A 16,995-nucleotide genomic window follows, 5' to 3' on the forward strand; every position below is an offset into this window, starting at 1 on the left:
GGTGTCCATCTTGGCTGAACAAGACCTGCACCACCAGGAAGGACTGAGTCAGAATGATCAGCTAAAGACAACCCGGAGACTAATCCCCGCACCATAAAACCCAATACTGCAAGCCATGTGACAGAGCAGTTCTCCGGGGTTCCCTTACTCTCCTGCTCTCCACCTGGGTGCCCTTTTCCAATAAAATCTCTTGCTTTTTCAGCACATGTCTCCTCAGACAATTCATTTCCGAGTGTTAGACAAGAGCCCAGTTTCGGGGCCCTGGAAGGGGTCCCCCTTCCTGCAACAAAACGACAGGCAGGCAGGTGATCCTACTTCTGTTGGGAGAAAAAGGAAACAATGACTCGGAGTGCGAAAAGTCCCGGCAGTATGGTTACAAACCCCTCTCGGTCCCCATCCTACTCAACCATGCCATGTTTGACCCTGGCTGGTCCTTCCTCCCTGGAAACCTCCTCTGAGTCCACATCTTCCCGGAAGACCCTGCAGCCCCTGTGATGGAGACCCCTGCCGCAGCCCCACACCCTACGGGCTTCCACGCAGCGTCTGCACCCTGCTGAAATCCCTCCCTGGCTTCCTCTCTCCAAGCCCCGTGGCAGTGAGGTCGCAGTTGTCCCTCTAAATCAGAACTGCGTCCTCGAGTGACACTCTGCCCATGGCCCAGAGCACTGCTGCAGTCACAGTTCTGAGCACGCACGCACGCACACACACCCACACGCCTGCTCACATCTCAGGCAGCCTCCTCACCGACTCCACTCCCCTCTCCCACAGCTCTGCTCCGAGCACCTCCTTGAGGGGGCCTCTGAGAAGGATGCAGATGGGGTTTAAATCACAGGACACTTTATAAAGGGGAGGCCCAAGGACCCGGTTGTCTGGGAGTTGCTGGTCTTCCCCAGCTGCCACTCACTCTAAACACAACCCCAGAACACAGGAGCTTTTGCCTGACATCACTTTGCACAGCAAGAAAAACTCATCTGCCTCTGACCAGCAAAAGAAGGCCTGAATGGAGGCAAATAACATGGAAACTGCGCACTACAGCATTATGCCAGGTTGCACACTGCACTCTCACAGCCAGCCTCTTCCACAGCCCCACATTTCTCTAAGCAGCAGTTCCGTCTTCTCATGTCTAGACTGCACGCGTATGCACACACCCCCCCACCTTGCACTACTAGACACACACAGAGCCACTTTCTCTGGGATTTACCAGAGTTCCATGAACTCGCCTGTGCTCAATAAATATTAACTGAATTCATCCTCTACCTGAATGTCAGTGGCATTAGCCGGTCATAATCTATTTGTACAAATAATGAAAAAAAGCCACAGAGTTATATGCTGCTGCTGCTAAGTCGCTTCAGTCGGGTCCAACTCTGTGCGACCCCATAGACGGCAGCCCACCAGGCTCCTCTGTCCCTGGGATTCTCCAGGCAAGAATATTGGAGTGAGTTGTCATTTTCATCTCCAACACATGCATGCATGCTAAGTCGCTTCAGTCAGGTCCGACTCTGTGAGACCCCATAGACAGCAGCCCACCAGGCTCCTCTGTCCACAGGATTCTCCAGGCAAGAACACTGGAGTGAGTTGACATTGCCTTCTCCAATGCATGAAAGTGAATAGTGAAAGTGAAGTCGCTCAGTCGTGTCCGACTCTTAGTGACCCCATGGACTGCAGCCCACCAGGCTCCTCTGTCCATGGGATTTTCCAGGAAAGAGTACTGGAGTGGGGTGCCATTGCCTTCTCCGACAGAGTTATGTGAGATTTCTTACATTACTAATCTAGCATAGGCAGATAAAAACATGATAAGTAAGTGATGCTATGTTTTTCATTACTGTTCCTGACTGAGTGTGAACACTTAGCCTTGAGCACACCCTTGGACACCGAAAACTGCCAACTCTAATTCTTTCACTGGTAACTAATGGGGTATCACCCTAGGGAGAAGTAAGTCTAAGTGGAAACGGATTAAAGAAGGCTGCTTCCATGAGGTATAGTGAAACACTCTCCTTAGTGGCAAAACTCCTTAAAGCTTTATAAATCTCCATATTACTCAAAGAACCCTTTTTATTTTCTATGCAAGAAACCATTTAAAGCTTTTTCCTTTATAGGAAATGTTACTTGGAATTCCTCTGGATTTAAACACACTTGGCTTTAGAAAATGAAATAAACTCCCATGTGTGTTACTTTGTAAACTCAAGTCATAAATGTTCATTTGAAGCATATTAATTTTCAGGCTTCAAATTGTTCTCAAAAGCTTAAGGAAAGATGACTGAGAGTTAAGTGAAGCTGTTTATTTTTAATCTTCAGTTAACTTTTTACTGCTAAGTAGGGTTTCCCAGGTGGCACTGGGGGTAAGAACCCATCTGCCAATGCAGGAGACATAAAAGATGCAGGCTCAATCCCTGGATCGAGAAGATCCCCTGGAGGAGGGCATAGCAATCCACTCCAGTCTTCTTGCCTGGAGAATCCCATGGACAGAGGAGCCTGGCGGGCTGCAGTCCATGGGGTCGCTAGGAGTCAGACACGACTGAGCTGACAGCGTGCACACACTGCTAGCGAGGTGGCCTCTAGGCTAACCCACTCAACTGACTGAGAGGCCTCACAGCTGGTGGGAACCCTCCTGCTCTGTCTACCCCTCCCGTTCCGAGCTCCGCTTCCTGCAAATCAGGTCAGCTCGCCCTGAGGCCAGCATGCTGCCCAGCATCCGCCTGGTGCGGTGGCATCCCCCGAGGCCCCAGACACGCTCATCCTGCCCCAGGCACATCACTGTGGTGCGTGCCACACTGCCCACTCAGTCACGCTCTGGACGACAACCACGCAATGGTGCTTGTGTTCCCTTTCCGGCTGTAGGCCCCAGAGCCTACACACAGTCCCGGCACCGCCTCTAACTCCAGGGGCCCCTGTGACACGTTGCATCTGTCTCCTGGACAAGTGGGTCTCACGTCTGTCTTGTATCACATGGTCCCCTGGCAGTCTCAGAATCTCACTTCCTATCAGAGCTCCACACACTGTAACTGTTAAGAACACCGGTCTGGCTTTGTAATCTACCAACTGCTTGCCTTTGGGCAACTTACTTAACCTCTGTGCCTCAGTTTCTTCACTGGTAAAGTTAAACCAATAGTAGCTCACCAACCTCAGAGCTTCTGTGAAGATACAAGGATTCACCATCTGTAAATACTCAAAGCAGTGCCTGGCACACAGCAGGTACCATCTCCATGTTTCTTAAAGTAATGAGATGGCAATCTAACCACTGGAGTAAAAGCATCTAGCTTCAGTTCATCTATAAGCTGAGACCGGACTCTGAAGTCAGGGAGACCTGGGTTTGAACCTAGCTGTCATCCAGAAGCTGGGCCTTGGAAGCCAACTTCAGTCAGCTCTGGTGTCCTTGTATGTTTTAAAACAAAAAGAAAAGGGCAAGGTGTGCGTCTGTGTGTGACATACTCCCCACTCTGAAGGGCTGTCAGAGGTGTGTGTGTGCGTGCGTATGTGTGAGACACGTCCCCCCTCTGAAGGGCTGCAGAGGCTGACACGCTAACGAACTGGCCTGCACTGTTGCCCAGCCTCACCTGCACCGAGAGAGGCCCCAGGACCCAACTTGCCCAGGGGACCCCGAGAACTCTGCCGGGGGCATTTTCTGGGAGCAGCTTTCACTCCTGAGAAGCCACCGTCTGGATGTGGCCTTGAGGCCAGGGGCTGGGGTCTTCACTGTCCACCTGCCGACCACCAGGCAGAGCCCAAGGGTGACGGCTCAGGAAGCAGGAGGGGGCGCCAACTCCTGACCCCAAACTGCTCGCTCACACGACACTCATCAAAAGTCTCCCTGCAGCCACGTTCAGGCCCTCGATGCCCAACAACTGGAAGGTGCCTTGCCTACAGGCAGCGTTCGCACCATCAACACCTGGACATCACCCCCGCCATCACGTGCCTCACAGTCCCTGGGGCCCGGGTCTGGAGGATGTGACACCCTCCCCCCGGGCTCTGCTGCTGGATCTCCCACGGGCCCACTCGCCACCCTCTGTGGCCTCCCCTCAGACTCAGGACTGCGAGTGGCAACTGCCCACAGCTGGTCTCTCCCAGCAAACAGGCACACACCTGTCTGCTCCTCCTCCACAGGTGTAATCACACACAGTCAAGGCCCCCTTTTTGAAAGGCTGAAATAGTCTTTAATCATTCACTGAACATACTCTTCTGAGCAGAAACAACACAAGATTTTATTAATTTCTAACTATATCTGACAACCACTGTTGTTGTTCAGCCGCTCAGTCGTGTCCAACTCTTTGCGATCCCATGGACTGCAGCACGCCAGGCCTCCCTGTCCCTCACCATCTCCTGGAGTTTACCCAAGTTCACGTGCACTGCGTCGGTGATGCCATCCAGCCATCTCATCCTCTTCTCCTTCTGCCCTCAATCTTTCCCAGCGTCAGGGACTTTTCCAATGAGTCGTCTGTGTGCATCATTTGACCAAAATAATGGAGCTTCAGCATCAGTTTCTCCAGTGAATATTTGGCGTTGATCTCCCTTAAGGCTGACTGGCTTGATCTCCTTGCTGTCTAAGGGACTTTCAGGAGTCTTCTCCAGCACCACGGTTCAAAGGCACCAATTCTCTGGTGTTCTGCCTTCTTCACAGTCCAGCTCTCACAACCAACCGTACGTGACCGTCAGGAAGACCACAGCCTTGACTATACAGACCTTTGTTGGCAGAGTGATGTCTCTGCTTTTCAACACAGTGCTTAGGTTTGTCATCGCTTTTCTGCCAAGAAGCAATCGTCATCAGATTTCATGGCTGCAGTCACCATCTGCAGTGATTTTGGAGTCCAAGAAGAGGAAACCCATCACTGTTTCCACCTTTCCCTTCTGTTTGCCAGGCAGTTGGAGAAGGCAATGGCACCCCACTGCAGTACTCTTGCCTGGAAAATCCCATGGACGGAGAAGCCTGGTGGGCTGCCGTCTCTGGGGTCGCACAGCTCATGATGTGCTCAACGTATGGATTAAACAAACGGGGTGACAGCAGACAGCCCTGCCATACTCCTTCCTCGATCTTGAGCCAGTCAGTTATGCCATACAGGGTTCTAACTGTTGCTTCCTGACCCACATAACAGGTTTCTCAGGAGATAGGTAAGATGGACTGATATTCCCATCTCTCTAAGAGCTTTCCACAGAACTGTAACAGACTATAAAATTACTTCATGGCACGTGCGCTAGACAGAGCCTCCTCTCTTCCTCCCTGCCCGGACAGCAGCAGTACGCACACAACTAACCCCCAACCCCGCAATTCCTCAGGCCAGGGCTCAGCTGTGGCCCAGTCCGCCCAGTCACAAACTTGTGGTACTTTTCAGTGTATGGCCTTTGAAAAACAGAAACCTCTCTGTAGGAATTTACTGCTTTAAAGGTAATTATAGAGTGCTTTCTGAAAGTATTTTATCCTTTAGTTTCTGTCCAGAAATCTTACAAACACAAAAAAATTTACAGAAAAAAAGGTAGTGTATTCACCTCCCTCATTATATAAAACCGGGACATACACTACTAGATAATTAAGCAGGTTATATATAATAGTAAAAACTATGTTTAACTAGCATTGTCAACCCATCTGATCTTGGCTATTGTGACAAGTAAATGCTTTTATTTCTTGAAACAGGCATGAAGGAGAAGACTTTAAAACTTGCCTAAAGCTGTATGTTCCTCTGAGCTTTTCAATTAAGAAAAAACTGAGGAACCCATTATCTAAATACATCTCTGTGCAGTTCAGTATTTAAAATAACTCAAAGCTGATGAAACGTTCAGGCAGAAATGTCCCTAGATGAATGTGAACAAGCAGAAGGGGACACACCCATGTAAGCAGTACAGACACGCTGAGCCACGCTCTCATCACGGAGCTGCAGCCCGCCTCTCTGTGAGCTCTCCCCAGGCGTCTGTCCCCGACAGTCCCACGCACCCACGTGCCCAACGGCCTGCGGTGAAGCCTCCGGCCCCGGAGCGGGGTCTGCGGGAAGGCCAAGCTGAAGCCAGCAGGCCACGCTTCACCCCCACAGCCACAGGTCTGCCACGCCTCATGGCTGGAGCAGGTGCTCACCCTGAAGACTGCTCTCAGATTCTAGAAAAAGAAGTCTGAGGCCATACTAACCAGGTGCTAAGCAGTCTGTCCGCTTTTGTCTCACAGAGGCCAGGTCGTCACCAGCAGAGGCCGGCCATGAAGCCGTGCACCGCGCGGCTCCCATCCTGGGAGAGGCTCGCCTGCAGGGCACAGGCAAGCGGCACCCCGGCGGCGGCGGGAGCTGGGGTCAGCTCTGCTCTCGGACAGCAGGGGCGTGGTCTAGTCCAGCGGCCAGGCTGGCCCTCACCAAGAGGGGCCCGAAGACCTGGCCATTTCCAAGAGCAGAGGGCAGGTAACAACCAAGTATGGACTGCACTTCTAATACCAGACAGTAAGGCAGAGTAAACTGTGCTTCCACAAGCTTCCAGTGCAAATTAACACCTGAACATGCAGTCGTTCTCGCGGCACAGCCAGGAGCATAAAGGCCCCTCCCAACTGTCTTTAACGCCCAGCAGAGCCCAGCCCCCCTCACCACCCATGCTTTTGCCAATGGCGACGTGCCCGCCACAGGGGCGAGCGCAGCAGCTGCCACGGAGGCTGTAAGGCCTGCAAAGCCAAAAACAGTTATTCCCTTTCAGAAAAGCATTGCTGACTCTTGCTAAAAGGCACACAGAGTATTTTATGACTTTGGGATGGGAGTAGATCAGGAAAGGAGAGTTGAGGAAAACAGGTTTATCTCAAGCCACTGGGCTGAAACAAAAAGGTTCGCTAAAGGGCCAGTTAAATGGGAAGTTCACATTTCTAAAAAATTGCCTTGACTATCATCCTGTGTGAGACTACTAAAATGTGACCCCGAATACACACAGAACCCAGGGATTCCTGGCCCTCTGGGGCTGGGTAACTGCACTAACCCTGTGGGGCTTTTCTCTGTCTTTCCTGCAAACATGTAATGTGAAGTCCGTCTCTGCTCTCACCCACATGGGCCTGCCTTTCCACGCGGCCATAAAGCAGACGGCACACGCCTACTGCCGCTGCCCCAGCACACCGCCACCTGCAGGGAACCAGAGCGCCACGCTTACCCACGAGAGGCTGCTGGTCTGTCTTCATTCAGGAGCACTGCTCTCTCAAAGCCAGATAGTCTCTTCTGGAACTTAGGTGACTGGTAACCGGCAGGAGCAGAGCTGTGCATGCTCTGGGTGAGGCGCCAGCCTTCCCACTGCTGACTTCATCGGCAAGACCCCTAAGCCCTCCTTCTGACCCTGTCACCTGCCCAGCCACTGCCAGAACTCTTCTAGCACACAGCTAGAATCGTCAGGCAGCAGCAACCCCCCCGGATATGTCCTTACCCTCTCCTTTGAGCACTCTCACACCCTCCTACCGACAGCAAAGCTTGGCTCTCCCCTCAGGACATAGTTTCCTGAAACTCTCCCAACACTGAAATAGGCTCACAGAGCCCCGATGAGACCCAGCCATGGCTGACATCACAGAGCCTGACACCAGAAGAGGGGAGCCGCAGTCTGAAAGCCCCACGACCCAGGGACTGTGAGACCAGGCGGTAGAGGCCAGGGACACACTGAGAGGAGACACGCTCTGCGACTGGGACCAGCTGGAAAGCAGGAAGCACAGCAAGTGATGCTCCACAGACAGCTCAGTGTTTCTGAGGTCAGAGGTCAAGTGCCAGGAGACAGGACCATGCAGCATCACCGTGGCAACAGCTGGGCACCTGGGGCCAGTCCCACCACCTGTCTCCCAGATCACCTCCGCACCACCATGCTTGGCCACTGGAGACCTCACGAGAGCAACTCTGCTTGTCCCAAGGGAGTCATTCCCAAAGGGAAACATCCTACACTGCTCACTGGTCAGTGTACACTATTGGCTCCTCTTTAAAAGAGGTCCAGAGCCAGCTACTTCTTACAACTCCCCACACCACCGCCCCCCTCAGCCACCGCCCCCTAGCTGTGTTACTGGTCCCCCTGCCCCTATGCAGCCTCGCCTCACCACACCCGACTCTTAACACAGCAGCTATAAGAAGTCCTGAAAAACTCAAGTCAGAGGAGGTGCTTCTTTGCTCGAATCCCTGCAATGCATTTCCAGGACACTCCAAGCAGATGCCAAAGTCCTGTCGCAGTGGACCTCCCTGTCGCCCCACACCCTCCGGTCTCATGCACCCTGGCCCCATTCATGTGGTGGCAAGGCTGCCACGGGGCCACCACACCCACCCGTCTCACCCCCACGGCCAGGGAGCCCCGACTTCCTGAGGTCCTCACTCCAGCGGGATCTCAGGGAGCCCCCAGCACCCCCAGCCCTATTTAAAATCACCACCACTCCTTTTTGTTTTAGCTACAGCACTTACCAAACACGACCCATACCATAGTTCACTTGACTATTTTATCACTGCTTCCTCAGAGAGAATGAAAGCTCCCAGAGGCCAGTCATTTTCATCTGCTCTCCTTCACAGCTCTCTGCTTAGTGTCTAGCTGCCTGGATACCAGCAGACACTTTGTGAAGAGCTGTGGGTCACTGAGTCTGTAAGGGTAAGAGTCAGGCCTGGGTTTGATCTAACATTTCTAAGGTATGAACTGGTAAACAAGGCACTAGACTGGAGAGGAGATGCTGCCGTGAAGACAAAGATGCATGCAGTCTCAGTAGGATCTATTCTTACTTTGGTAATGAGTCTTTTTTTCCCCTCTCTCTCATTTAGAGGAAAGGAAGTAAAATACGTAAATTAAGAGAACTTGTATTCAACATAATTCTATTTAGCATGCCTGGACTGAGCCCTATTTTCAGGGCTCATAAAATCATAGTTATTTTGTTATATTTCTAATATATACCTCCTAATTTCACCACTGCAGAAGATTTTTATCGATAGGGAGTATATTTGCCTGATACACCAACTTCGAAGAAATGACTAAAACATTCAATTGTAATTCTGAAAACAGAAAACAATCTTAATAAGATCAATTTTTAGAAAATTTTATGAAATTCAACTCCATCCTTCAACTATCTTTTACTGTTTTCCTTTAGCCATTAATCTTTCTCTAAACTAGACAGATTTTTTTCTAAATTAATTACTGCAGAAGGCTCAGATAAAAATAACTACTTATCAAGCTACTTTAGAACAAAGAGGAGAAGCACTTAAGAAGAGCTGGCATTTGCAGATAAGGACAATACAAGCACTCTTTGAACGGAAGCTTGTTTACCTGCCAGGCAGACAACATCCATCTGTCAGCCCCGAGAACAAAAATGACGTTAAACTGAGCACTTCTTACTGTCATCACACACATAACGTGGACCTAGCTACTGGATCGAAGTATAGGGCGTGTTGCTTCAGTTAACCAAAATAAAAGCTTTCTTTAAGACAGCACCTTACAATAAGGCCATGCCAGAATTATTTTGCTAAGGGATCCCCTCCAACCCCGCAAAAAGCTAAATAAAGAGAAGAGGGGTGGCAGTAAACGCAATCTACTCCTCGCTTCAGTGCTGAGGCAGCATGGCCCCCCAAGCCTTGGAGACTGCTCTGGCAGCTCCCCTCTCTCTAGGAACTCAGCAGCCGCATTTCTGCGAAAGCACTGCTGACAGACGCCAGCTCCCTTATGAAGATTTCCTTTTTTGTGGCAACACAGCAAACTAACCACACTGTGTCCAAGTTCAGTTAACAGGTCCCTTTGGCACACTGACGATAAAGCCATTCTAGTCAATGCAAGTCAGGGTTTCAACTGTTTTGTAGCTCTAAAGGTGACGTGTTTTTTTTTTTACTTACCAAGTCCTAAAAGATCAACAGTGGGCTCTGCAGCTTTTTTAGGGCTGGTACTTTTTTTAGGTTCCAATTGCTGATCTTCTTTCTTCTGCAGCTTTAAAGTAAATAATCAGATTTATTATTTTTTTTCAAATAAATTGAACAAGACTGTTAGGCCTCAATTAGGCATACTTTTGATAAAGTTAATACAATGTAGCATATGAAGCATAGTATGATAAACCTAGAGTGTTTATTATCATACACTGGCTAACACAATCACTCACCCTGAAACGATAAACTGGACATATCAGGACCCCAAGATGGTAAACACAGAACTCTAATCTTAATGCACTTGTTCTTCAGCATCTAAACCCTTCAGGTGAACGCTGCACACTTCGCAGCAGCGCCTGCTCCCTGTGCCGCCGGGCGGGCCCCAGAGCCTGAGCGCAAAGCACATCTCTCTTCCCCAGGCTGCCAGCACAGGCGGGCACCCCTGGTCCTACCAGAACCCAGCTGACGCGCGGGCAGCGCTCGCTCTACTGAGCCCCGCAGACATGCCGCTGCTCACAAACCGAAAGTCTGCAGCAGCCAGCGTGGAGCACTTTTCCTGCATCTGTTCACTCTGTGTCTCTGGGTTGCAAACATTTCATCACTATTATATCTGTTATGGTGCTCCGTGATCAGCGACCTTTGATGCTACCCTGGAACTGTTTTGGGGTGCTGTGAACCACACCCACATAAGGCACCAATCAATAAACGTTGTGTCCTGACTGCTCCACAAATCGACGGCTCCCCATTCCCTCCCTTGCCTTGGGCCGCCCTGTTCCCTGAAACACAGCAAGACTGAAACCAGGCCAATTAGTAACCCTATGGGGTATCCAAGTGCTCAAGGAAAGGAACAGTCCCATGTCCCTCACTTTAAATTAAAAGCTAGAAATGATTAAGCTCAGTGAGGAAGGAACATTAAAAGCCAAGACAGGTCAAGAGCAGGGCGTCTGTACCCAACAGCCAAGTCGTGAATGTAAAACAAGAAGTGTTACTCCAGTGAACACGTACATGCTAAGAAAACAGACACAGTCTTAGTGCTGACACAGAGAAAGCTTTAGCGGCCTGGGCAGAGGATCAAACCAGCTACACCATTCCTTTAACCCAAAGTCTAATCAGAGCAGAGCTTAACCTCCCTTCAACCTTAGAAAGCTGACAAAGGTAGGGAAGCCGCAGAAGAAACCTCTGAAGCCAGCAGAGGCTGGTCCGTGAGGTGTTGAGGACAGAGGTTGCCTCCATAATGTAGAAGTGTGAGGTGAAGCAGCAAGTGCTGACGTGGCAGCTACCGCAAGTTACCCAAGAGCTAGCAGAGACAACGCATGAAGGTGGCTACCCTGAACAACAGGCTTTAATGCAGATCAGACGGTCTTCAATCAGAAGACGCATCTAGGACTTCATAGCTAGAGACGAGAAGTCACTGCCTGGCTGGAAAGCTTCAAACGACAGGCTGACGCTCCTGTTAGGAGCTAAGATAGCTGTTGGCTTAAAAGCTGAATGCCTGTGTACCATTAAAAACTCCTGGAGCCCTTAAATTATGCTCAATCTATGCTGCCTGAGCCCTGTAAGCGGAACAAATGAGCTGCATGACAGAATATCTCATAGATGGTGATCCCTCTGTTGAATCTGAAAGCCACTTGAAAAGGATTTGCCATTCTAGATGCCATTAAGAACATTCATGATTCATAAGAAGAGGCCCAAATAGCAACATTAACCGGAGTCTGGAAGAAGCTGGTTCCAATCCCCATGGATGAGTCTGGAGGGCTCAAGACCTTGTAAAGGGAGGAACTGCAGATGCGACAGGACCTGCACGAGAACTGAAGCCAGAAGCGGCGCCTGAAGAGGGAACCGCATCGCTGCAACCCCGGGTGAGCCCTCACAGCGGAGGAGCTGCTTCTCACGGAGGAGCAAAGAAAGCCGTTCCTTGGGACGGGATTTGCTTCCGGGGAGGATGCTGTGAACATCAGTGAACGACAACAGAGGATGTAGAATGTGACATAAACCTAGTTGACAAACTGTGCTGACGAAACTTGAGCATGTCGTCATCTTACTGCAGGCGGAGGGTCTCGCCTCCACGCCGCTGACTGCTGACTGTCCCGAGTGGCGGCTGCTGAAAGCTGGAGTGGCTGTGGCAATTTCTTAAAATAAGACAGTGATGAAGTCTGTCACACCTACTGACTCTTCCTTTCACAAACAATTTCTCTGTGGCATATGATGGCTGTTTCATGGTATTTTACCCGTAGTAGAATTTTTAAAACTTGGAGTCATACTTCTAACTACAAGCTGATACTTTGTAAGCCCCCTGCCCCAGCACACTTCATCCACTCTCACCCCCGTCCTTGCCTCTGGCAACCTCCAATCTGTCCTGTGTCCACGGGCTTCCTTGTTTAGTTTCCACACACAAGTGAGGCTATATGTACCTGTCTTTCTCTGACTTAACGTTACTGAACATAATACCCTCACAGTCCGTCCATATCGTTATAAACAGTGAGACTTCCTTTTTATGGCTGAATAATATTCCATTGAATATAGCACCTACCTCTCTTAAGCCAAGAAAAGACAACATTCATTCTATCACTCATTCATTTCTCAAACCCCTCCTACAAGATCATTTCTTCAACTACCTAAAGAATTCACAGCTTAGTTGTTACATGAGTTCGTTTTTTGATAGCTATACAAATATATAACTTCCTAAGAACATATACCTCCCCTTATTTGTTTTTGGTCACTACCGTCTGTTTCAGAATACTATTTTTTACTAACTAGCCTACCATAATAGATATTGATTCTTTAATAACCTTCTCAAACACATAATTATCAGCCTGTAACTGTATTTAATTCTCAGAAATTTAACATAATCCATTTCACATTCTCTTTTTCAACATTCAACACAGGTTTGAGACATATCCTGCTTATTAGCAAAATAATTTCAAAGAAAGCACAGTCTACAATAACAAAATAAGCAATTCTTTTCAACTGAATACTTAAACTGCTACACCTTCCTTCTCTGTTTCTGTTTCTTTAACTGGACAACCTGTGTTACTACAAACGCTTCAGTCCGTAAGGGAACTGGGGACTGAGCAGCCACAAGCACACAGATATCTAGTCCTCCTGGGACAGGTCTTCCCTGGTTACAGCCCTGGCTGTGATGCTCTGGGTATTACACCTACAAGTATCACGTTTGCTGTTAGTGTTTAGTCACCAAGTCGTGTCTGTCTTTGCAACCCCATGGACGGAAGCCTGCCAGGCTCCTCTGCCCAACACTTTTCAGGGAAGAACACTGGAGTGGGTTGCCATTTCCTCCTCCAGGGGATCTGTCCCCCAGGGACTGAACCCATGTTTCCTTTGTTTCCTGCACTAGAGGCAGATTCTTTACCTGCTAAACCATCAGGGATATAAAACTGAGATATGTGAAATACAGCTACCATATAAAGTATAGTTTCTTAAAGCCAAATTTTAGAAGACCTAAGAGGGAAAATGCTATTGTCTTGTTAGAATTTGGGGCTGGCAAAGAACACAGTATGAGAATAGTAAGTCAAGAGCTTGACAAACACATGCTTCCTCGTGAACTTTCTCCCTGTTGATATTCCACACGCAGCTTAAACGTGTCAAGCAGTATGTACAGAAGCGCTCCACTTCGAATTCTCCTGCATATCACGTATGGAATTTGCCTTTTAATAAATGAAGAATGAAGCTGGCTGTCAAAGAATAAAATTAGGCCATCTATAATTCATTAAACAAACGTTCCTAATAAACAAGAACACAGGTTTTCTTAGACAAAGCCATTTTATAAAATGTAATTTCCTTAGATTCATAGCGAGCAAATGTCTCATTCAAATGATTAAAATCTGTATTAGCAGAGGAATCTGTATTCGCAAAGCCCTCACCAGGCTGATCTTCTGTAGCTCATAAAGCCACCCCTCAGAAGGGAACTGAGCCAAAGCCACGTGGCCTCCAGCGCCTACATTCACCACCATTCCTACTTCAGGACACGACAGAAGCAAGAGCTCAGCCTCTGGAAGGCGACTCACTCTGCTTAGCTGACCAACTAACGTAAATAACAGTGTTAATACATAAGAATAGGGAAGCTATACGACTTTTTAACGTCTAGACGTAATTATTAGAATTTTTCTTTAAAAACTATTATCTCCAATCTTGAGGTACCACTTCACACCAGTCAGAATGGCTGCGATCCAAAAATCTGCAAGCAATAAATGCTGGAGAGGGTGTGGAGAAAAGGGAACCCTCCTACACTGTTGGTGGGAATGCAAACTAGTACAGCCACTATGGAGAACAGTGTGGAGATTCCTTAAAAAATTGCAAATAGAACTACCTTATGACCCAGCAATCCCACTTCTGGGCATACACCGAGAAACCAGAATTGAAAGAGACACATGTACCCCAATGTTCATCGCAGCACTGTTTATCATAGCCAGGACATGGAAACAACCTAGATGTCCATCAGCAGATGAATGGATAAGAAAGCTGTGGTACATATACACAATGGAGTATTACTCAGCCGTTAAAAAGAATTCATTTGAATCAGTTCTGATGAGATGGATGAAACTGGAGCCGATTATACAGAGTGAAGTAAGCCAGAAAGAAAAACACCAATACAGTATACTAACACATATATATGGAATTTAGGAAGATGGCAATGACGACCCTGTATGCAAGACAGGGAAAGAGACACAGATGTGTATAACGGACTTTTGGACTCAGAGGGAGAGGGAGAGGGTGGGATGATTTGGGAGAATGACATTCTAACATGTATACTATCATGTGAATTGAATCGCCAGTCTATGTCTGACGCAGGATGCAGCATGCTTGGGGCTGGTGCATGGGGATGACCCAGAAAGATGTTATGGGAGGGAGGTGGGAGGGGGGTTCATGTTTGGGAATGCATGTAAGAATTAAAGATTTTAAAATTTAAAAATAAAAAACTAAAAATTAAAAAAAAAAAAAAAGAAATAGAAAAAAAAAAAAAAAAAAACTATTATCTCCAATCAGCCTTAGCTAGTCTGTCTATAATCAGTGTCCTTTCACATCCACAGACTCACACAGGTAGATGAGACGACACACACTGTTTAACGCTCTCATTTTCAAGTGATACTCAGGCCGTGGTGTTTACCTTGCGGTCTGCAGGGAAGACAGGAAGGCGTATGACAAGTAGGAACTGAGAGGCACCCGAGGAAGAAAAGCAAGTGTGGGAAAGACAGCGGGCCTACCCGCCTAACCCAGAGGCCAAGTGTACGGAGGCAACAAGGCAAAACTGAAAAGGCGGGGCCACACTGTGCAAGGACCTAAACAGCCCACAGGAGCTAGGAACTAGATGAATTTTCAAGGTGAGTTGCAAAAGCAAAGCTACTCCTGGGGTGGTGCGCCAGGCACAGGAACGGCCCTGCTAAAGGAGAAGGCGACCACCACCACCTTGGCCAAGGGCTGTGTGGCTAAGACACAGACAGACCAATGCCCGGGAAGACAGCCCCGAACCTGCCACCTCCCCACAGCCCGAAACTGGAACACTCCCAAACAAGCTGCTCAACAACACACCGTTCCCAGAATACTCTCTCATCTTGGAGCCTTACAAAATCCCAACAGCAGGATTTAAGCTTTACTTCAATTTTTAGTAAAAACTTATGAACAATAAGCTACTCCAAGCTGTCGGATTGTATGACATCATATACTCCAAAGCAGAAACAGAATTCAGACTGGGTCATCCATGTTGTTCACACATTAAAGCGCCCCAGTGGCATGGTATCAGTAATTAATACAAGTCGCTCTTTGACATTCCTACTATACTCTGATAGATAGAATAACCGTAAGTTTGTATGTGTGTGCTTTCACAAGCAAATTACATGCAACCTGAGAATTAATCTTGCACACGACTCCTGCTTATTATTATTACCCCAATCTTACTGTTTTATTATTTGGAATCTTATTAAAGTTTCTTTTTTCTTTATCATTCTTTACAGATTTTTTTCACATTAAGGCTGTCATTACTTAGTGTACTCCGCTTCTGAATTTTATATTCTTTCTTAAACCTTATTTTTAGATTCAATTTAGAACTGTAATCTATATTTGATTGTGTGTCCCCACTCATATGGACATCTTTTAGTAAATGGCTCTCATGGCCTAGGGACACTACAATACAATCTCAAAAAATATTTCCCTGGGCTGGATAAGTAGCAAAATATTATATAAATTTCAAAACAAGACAGAGCTCTAGACAACATTTACTCCAGTCACTAGGTGACACAGGAAGCATCGCCGGGACATCTCACCTATGGGGCGGCTCTTGGTAAAAATCCCGGCACTGCGGAGTCAGTGGGCACAATGGTACAGCATACTTCACATGCAGAAAATCTAGACATTAGACAGGTTCTCTTCAGACAGCCTGTCCCATCTACTCACTTATTCCTGTTCTCAACACTGCCACTCAGCAGAGGAACGAAGAGTGAACACCCCTCAGCAGCACCGGCAGACCACTTTTTCCCACCCAGCTCTCTGCCACCTAAAATCCTCTGAGGTTGTCTTTTGTGCCAATATATTCAGGGCACTTTCGGGTCCAGCTCATTTACTTCAGAACTGTATTGTTCTCCAAGTCTGGGTCAGTCACCTGTGGGGTCACTGCTCCTTTCTCCTGGGTCCTAGGTGTGCACCAGGTTCTGTCTGTGCCCTCCAAGACTGTTTCCCAGTCCTGTAAGCTCTGGCGGCTCTACGGTAGGGTTAATGGCGACCTCCTCCAGGCGGGCTTATGCCATACCCAGGTCTGCTGCACCCAGAGCCCCTGCTGCAGGCCACTGCTGACCCGTACCTCCACAGGAGACACTCCCAACACTCAAAGGCAGGTCTGGCTCAGTCTCTGAGCGTTCTCCTGGTGCACACAAGGTTTTGCTTGAGCTCTCTGAGCATCTCTGGCCAGTACAGGGTTGGATTCTAAATGCGATTTTGCCCCTCCTACTGTCTTGCTGGGGCTTCTCCTTTGCCCCTGGATGTGGGGTATCTTTTTTTGGTGGGATCCAACATTCTCCCGTCGACGGCTGCTCAGCAACGAGCTGTAACTCTGGAGTTTTCGCCGGAGAGGAGCACATGTCCTTCTGCTCCGCCATCAAGCAAGAATACTGGCGTGGCTCACCACTGCCCGGTTCACCACTGCCCTCTCCGGAGGACAACGCTTTGTCAGAACTCACCAGCA

The 16,995-nt window shown here is 48.5% G+C and overlaps 1 protein-coding gene across 5 annotated transcripts in view; it reads right to left on the minus strand.

The window, feature by feature from the left end:
• SMAP1 (small ArfGAP 1) overlaps positions 1-16,995 on the minus strand; it is a 187,415-nt gene that overhangs the window by 21,320 nt on the left and 149,100 nt on the right. For all 5 annotated transcript variants that reach the window (XM_027972798.2, XM_027972796.2, XM_027972797.2 and 2 more), the window contains one exon: positions 9,780-9,870. In XM_027972798.2, coding sequence (XP_027828599.2) covers positions 9,780-9,870 — 91 coding nt within the window. The remainder of the gene's footprint in view (positions 1-9,779; positions 9,871-16,995) is intronic.

This window comes from Ovis aries, chromosome 9 (genome assembly GCF_016772045.2).
Source record: "Ovis aries strain OAR_USU_Benz2616 breed Rambouillet chromosome 9, ARS-UI_Ramb_v3.0, whole genome shotgun sequence".
Taxonomy (NCBI): Eukaryota; Metazoa; Chordata; class Mammalia; order Artiodactyla; family Bovidae; genus Ovis; species Ovis aries.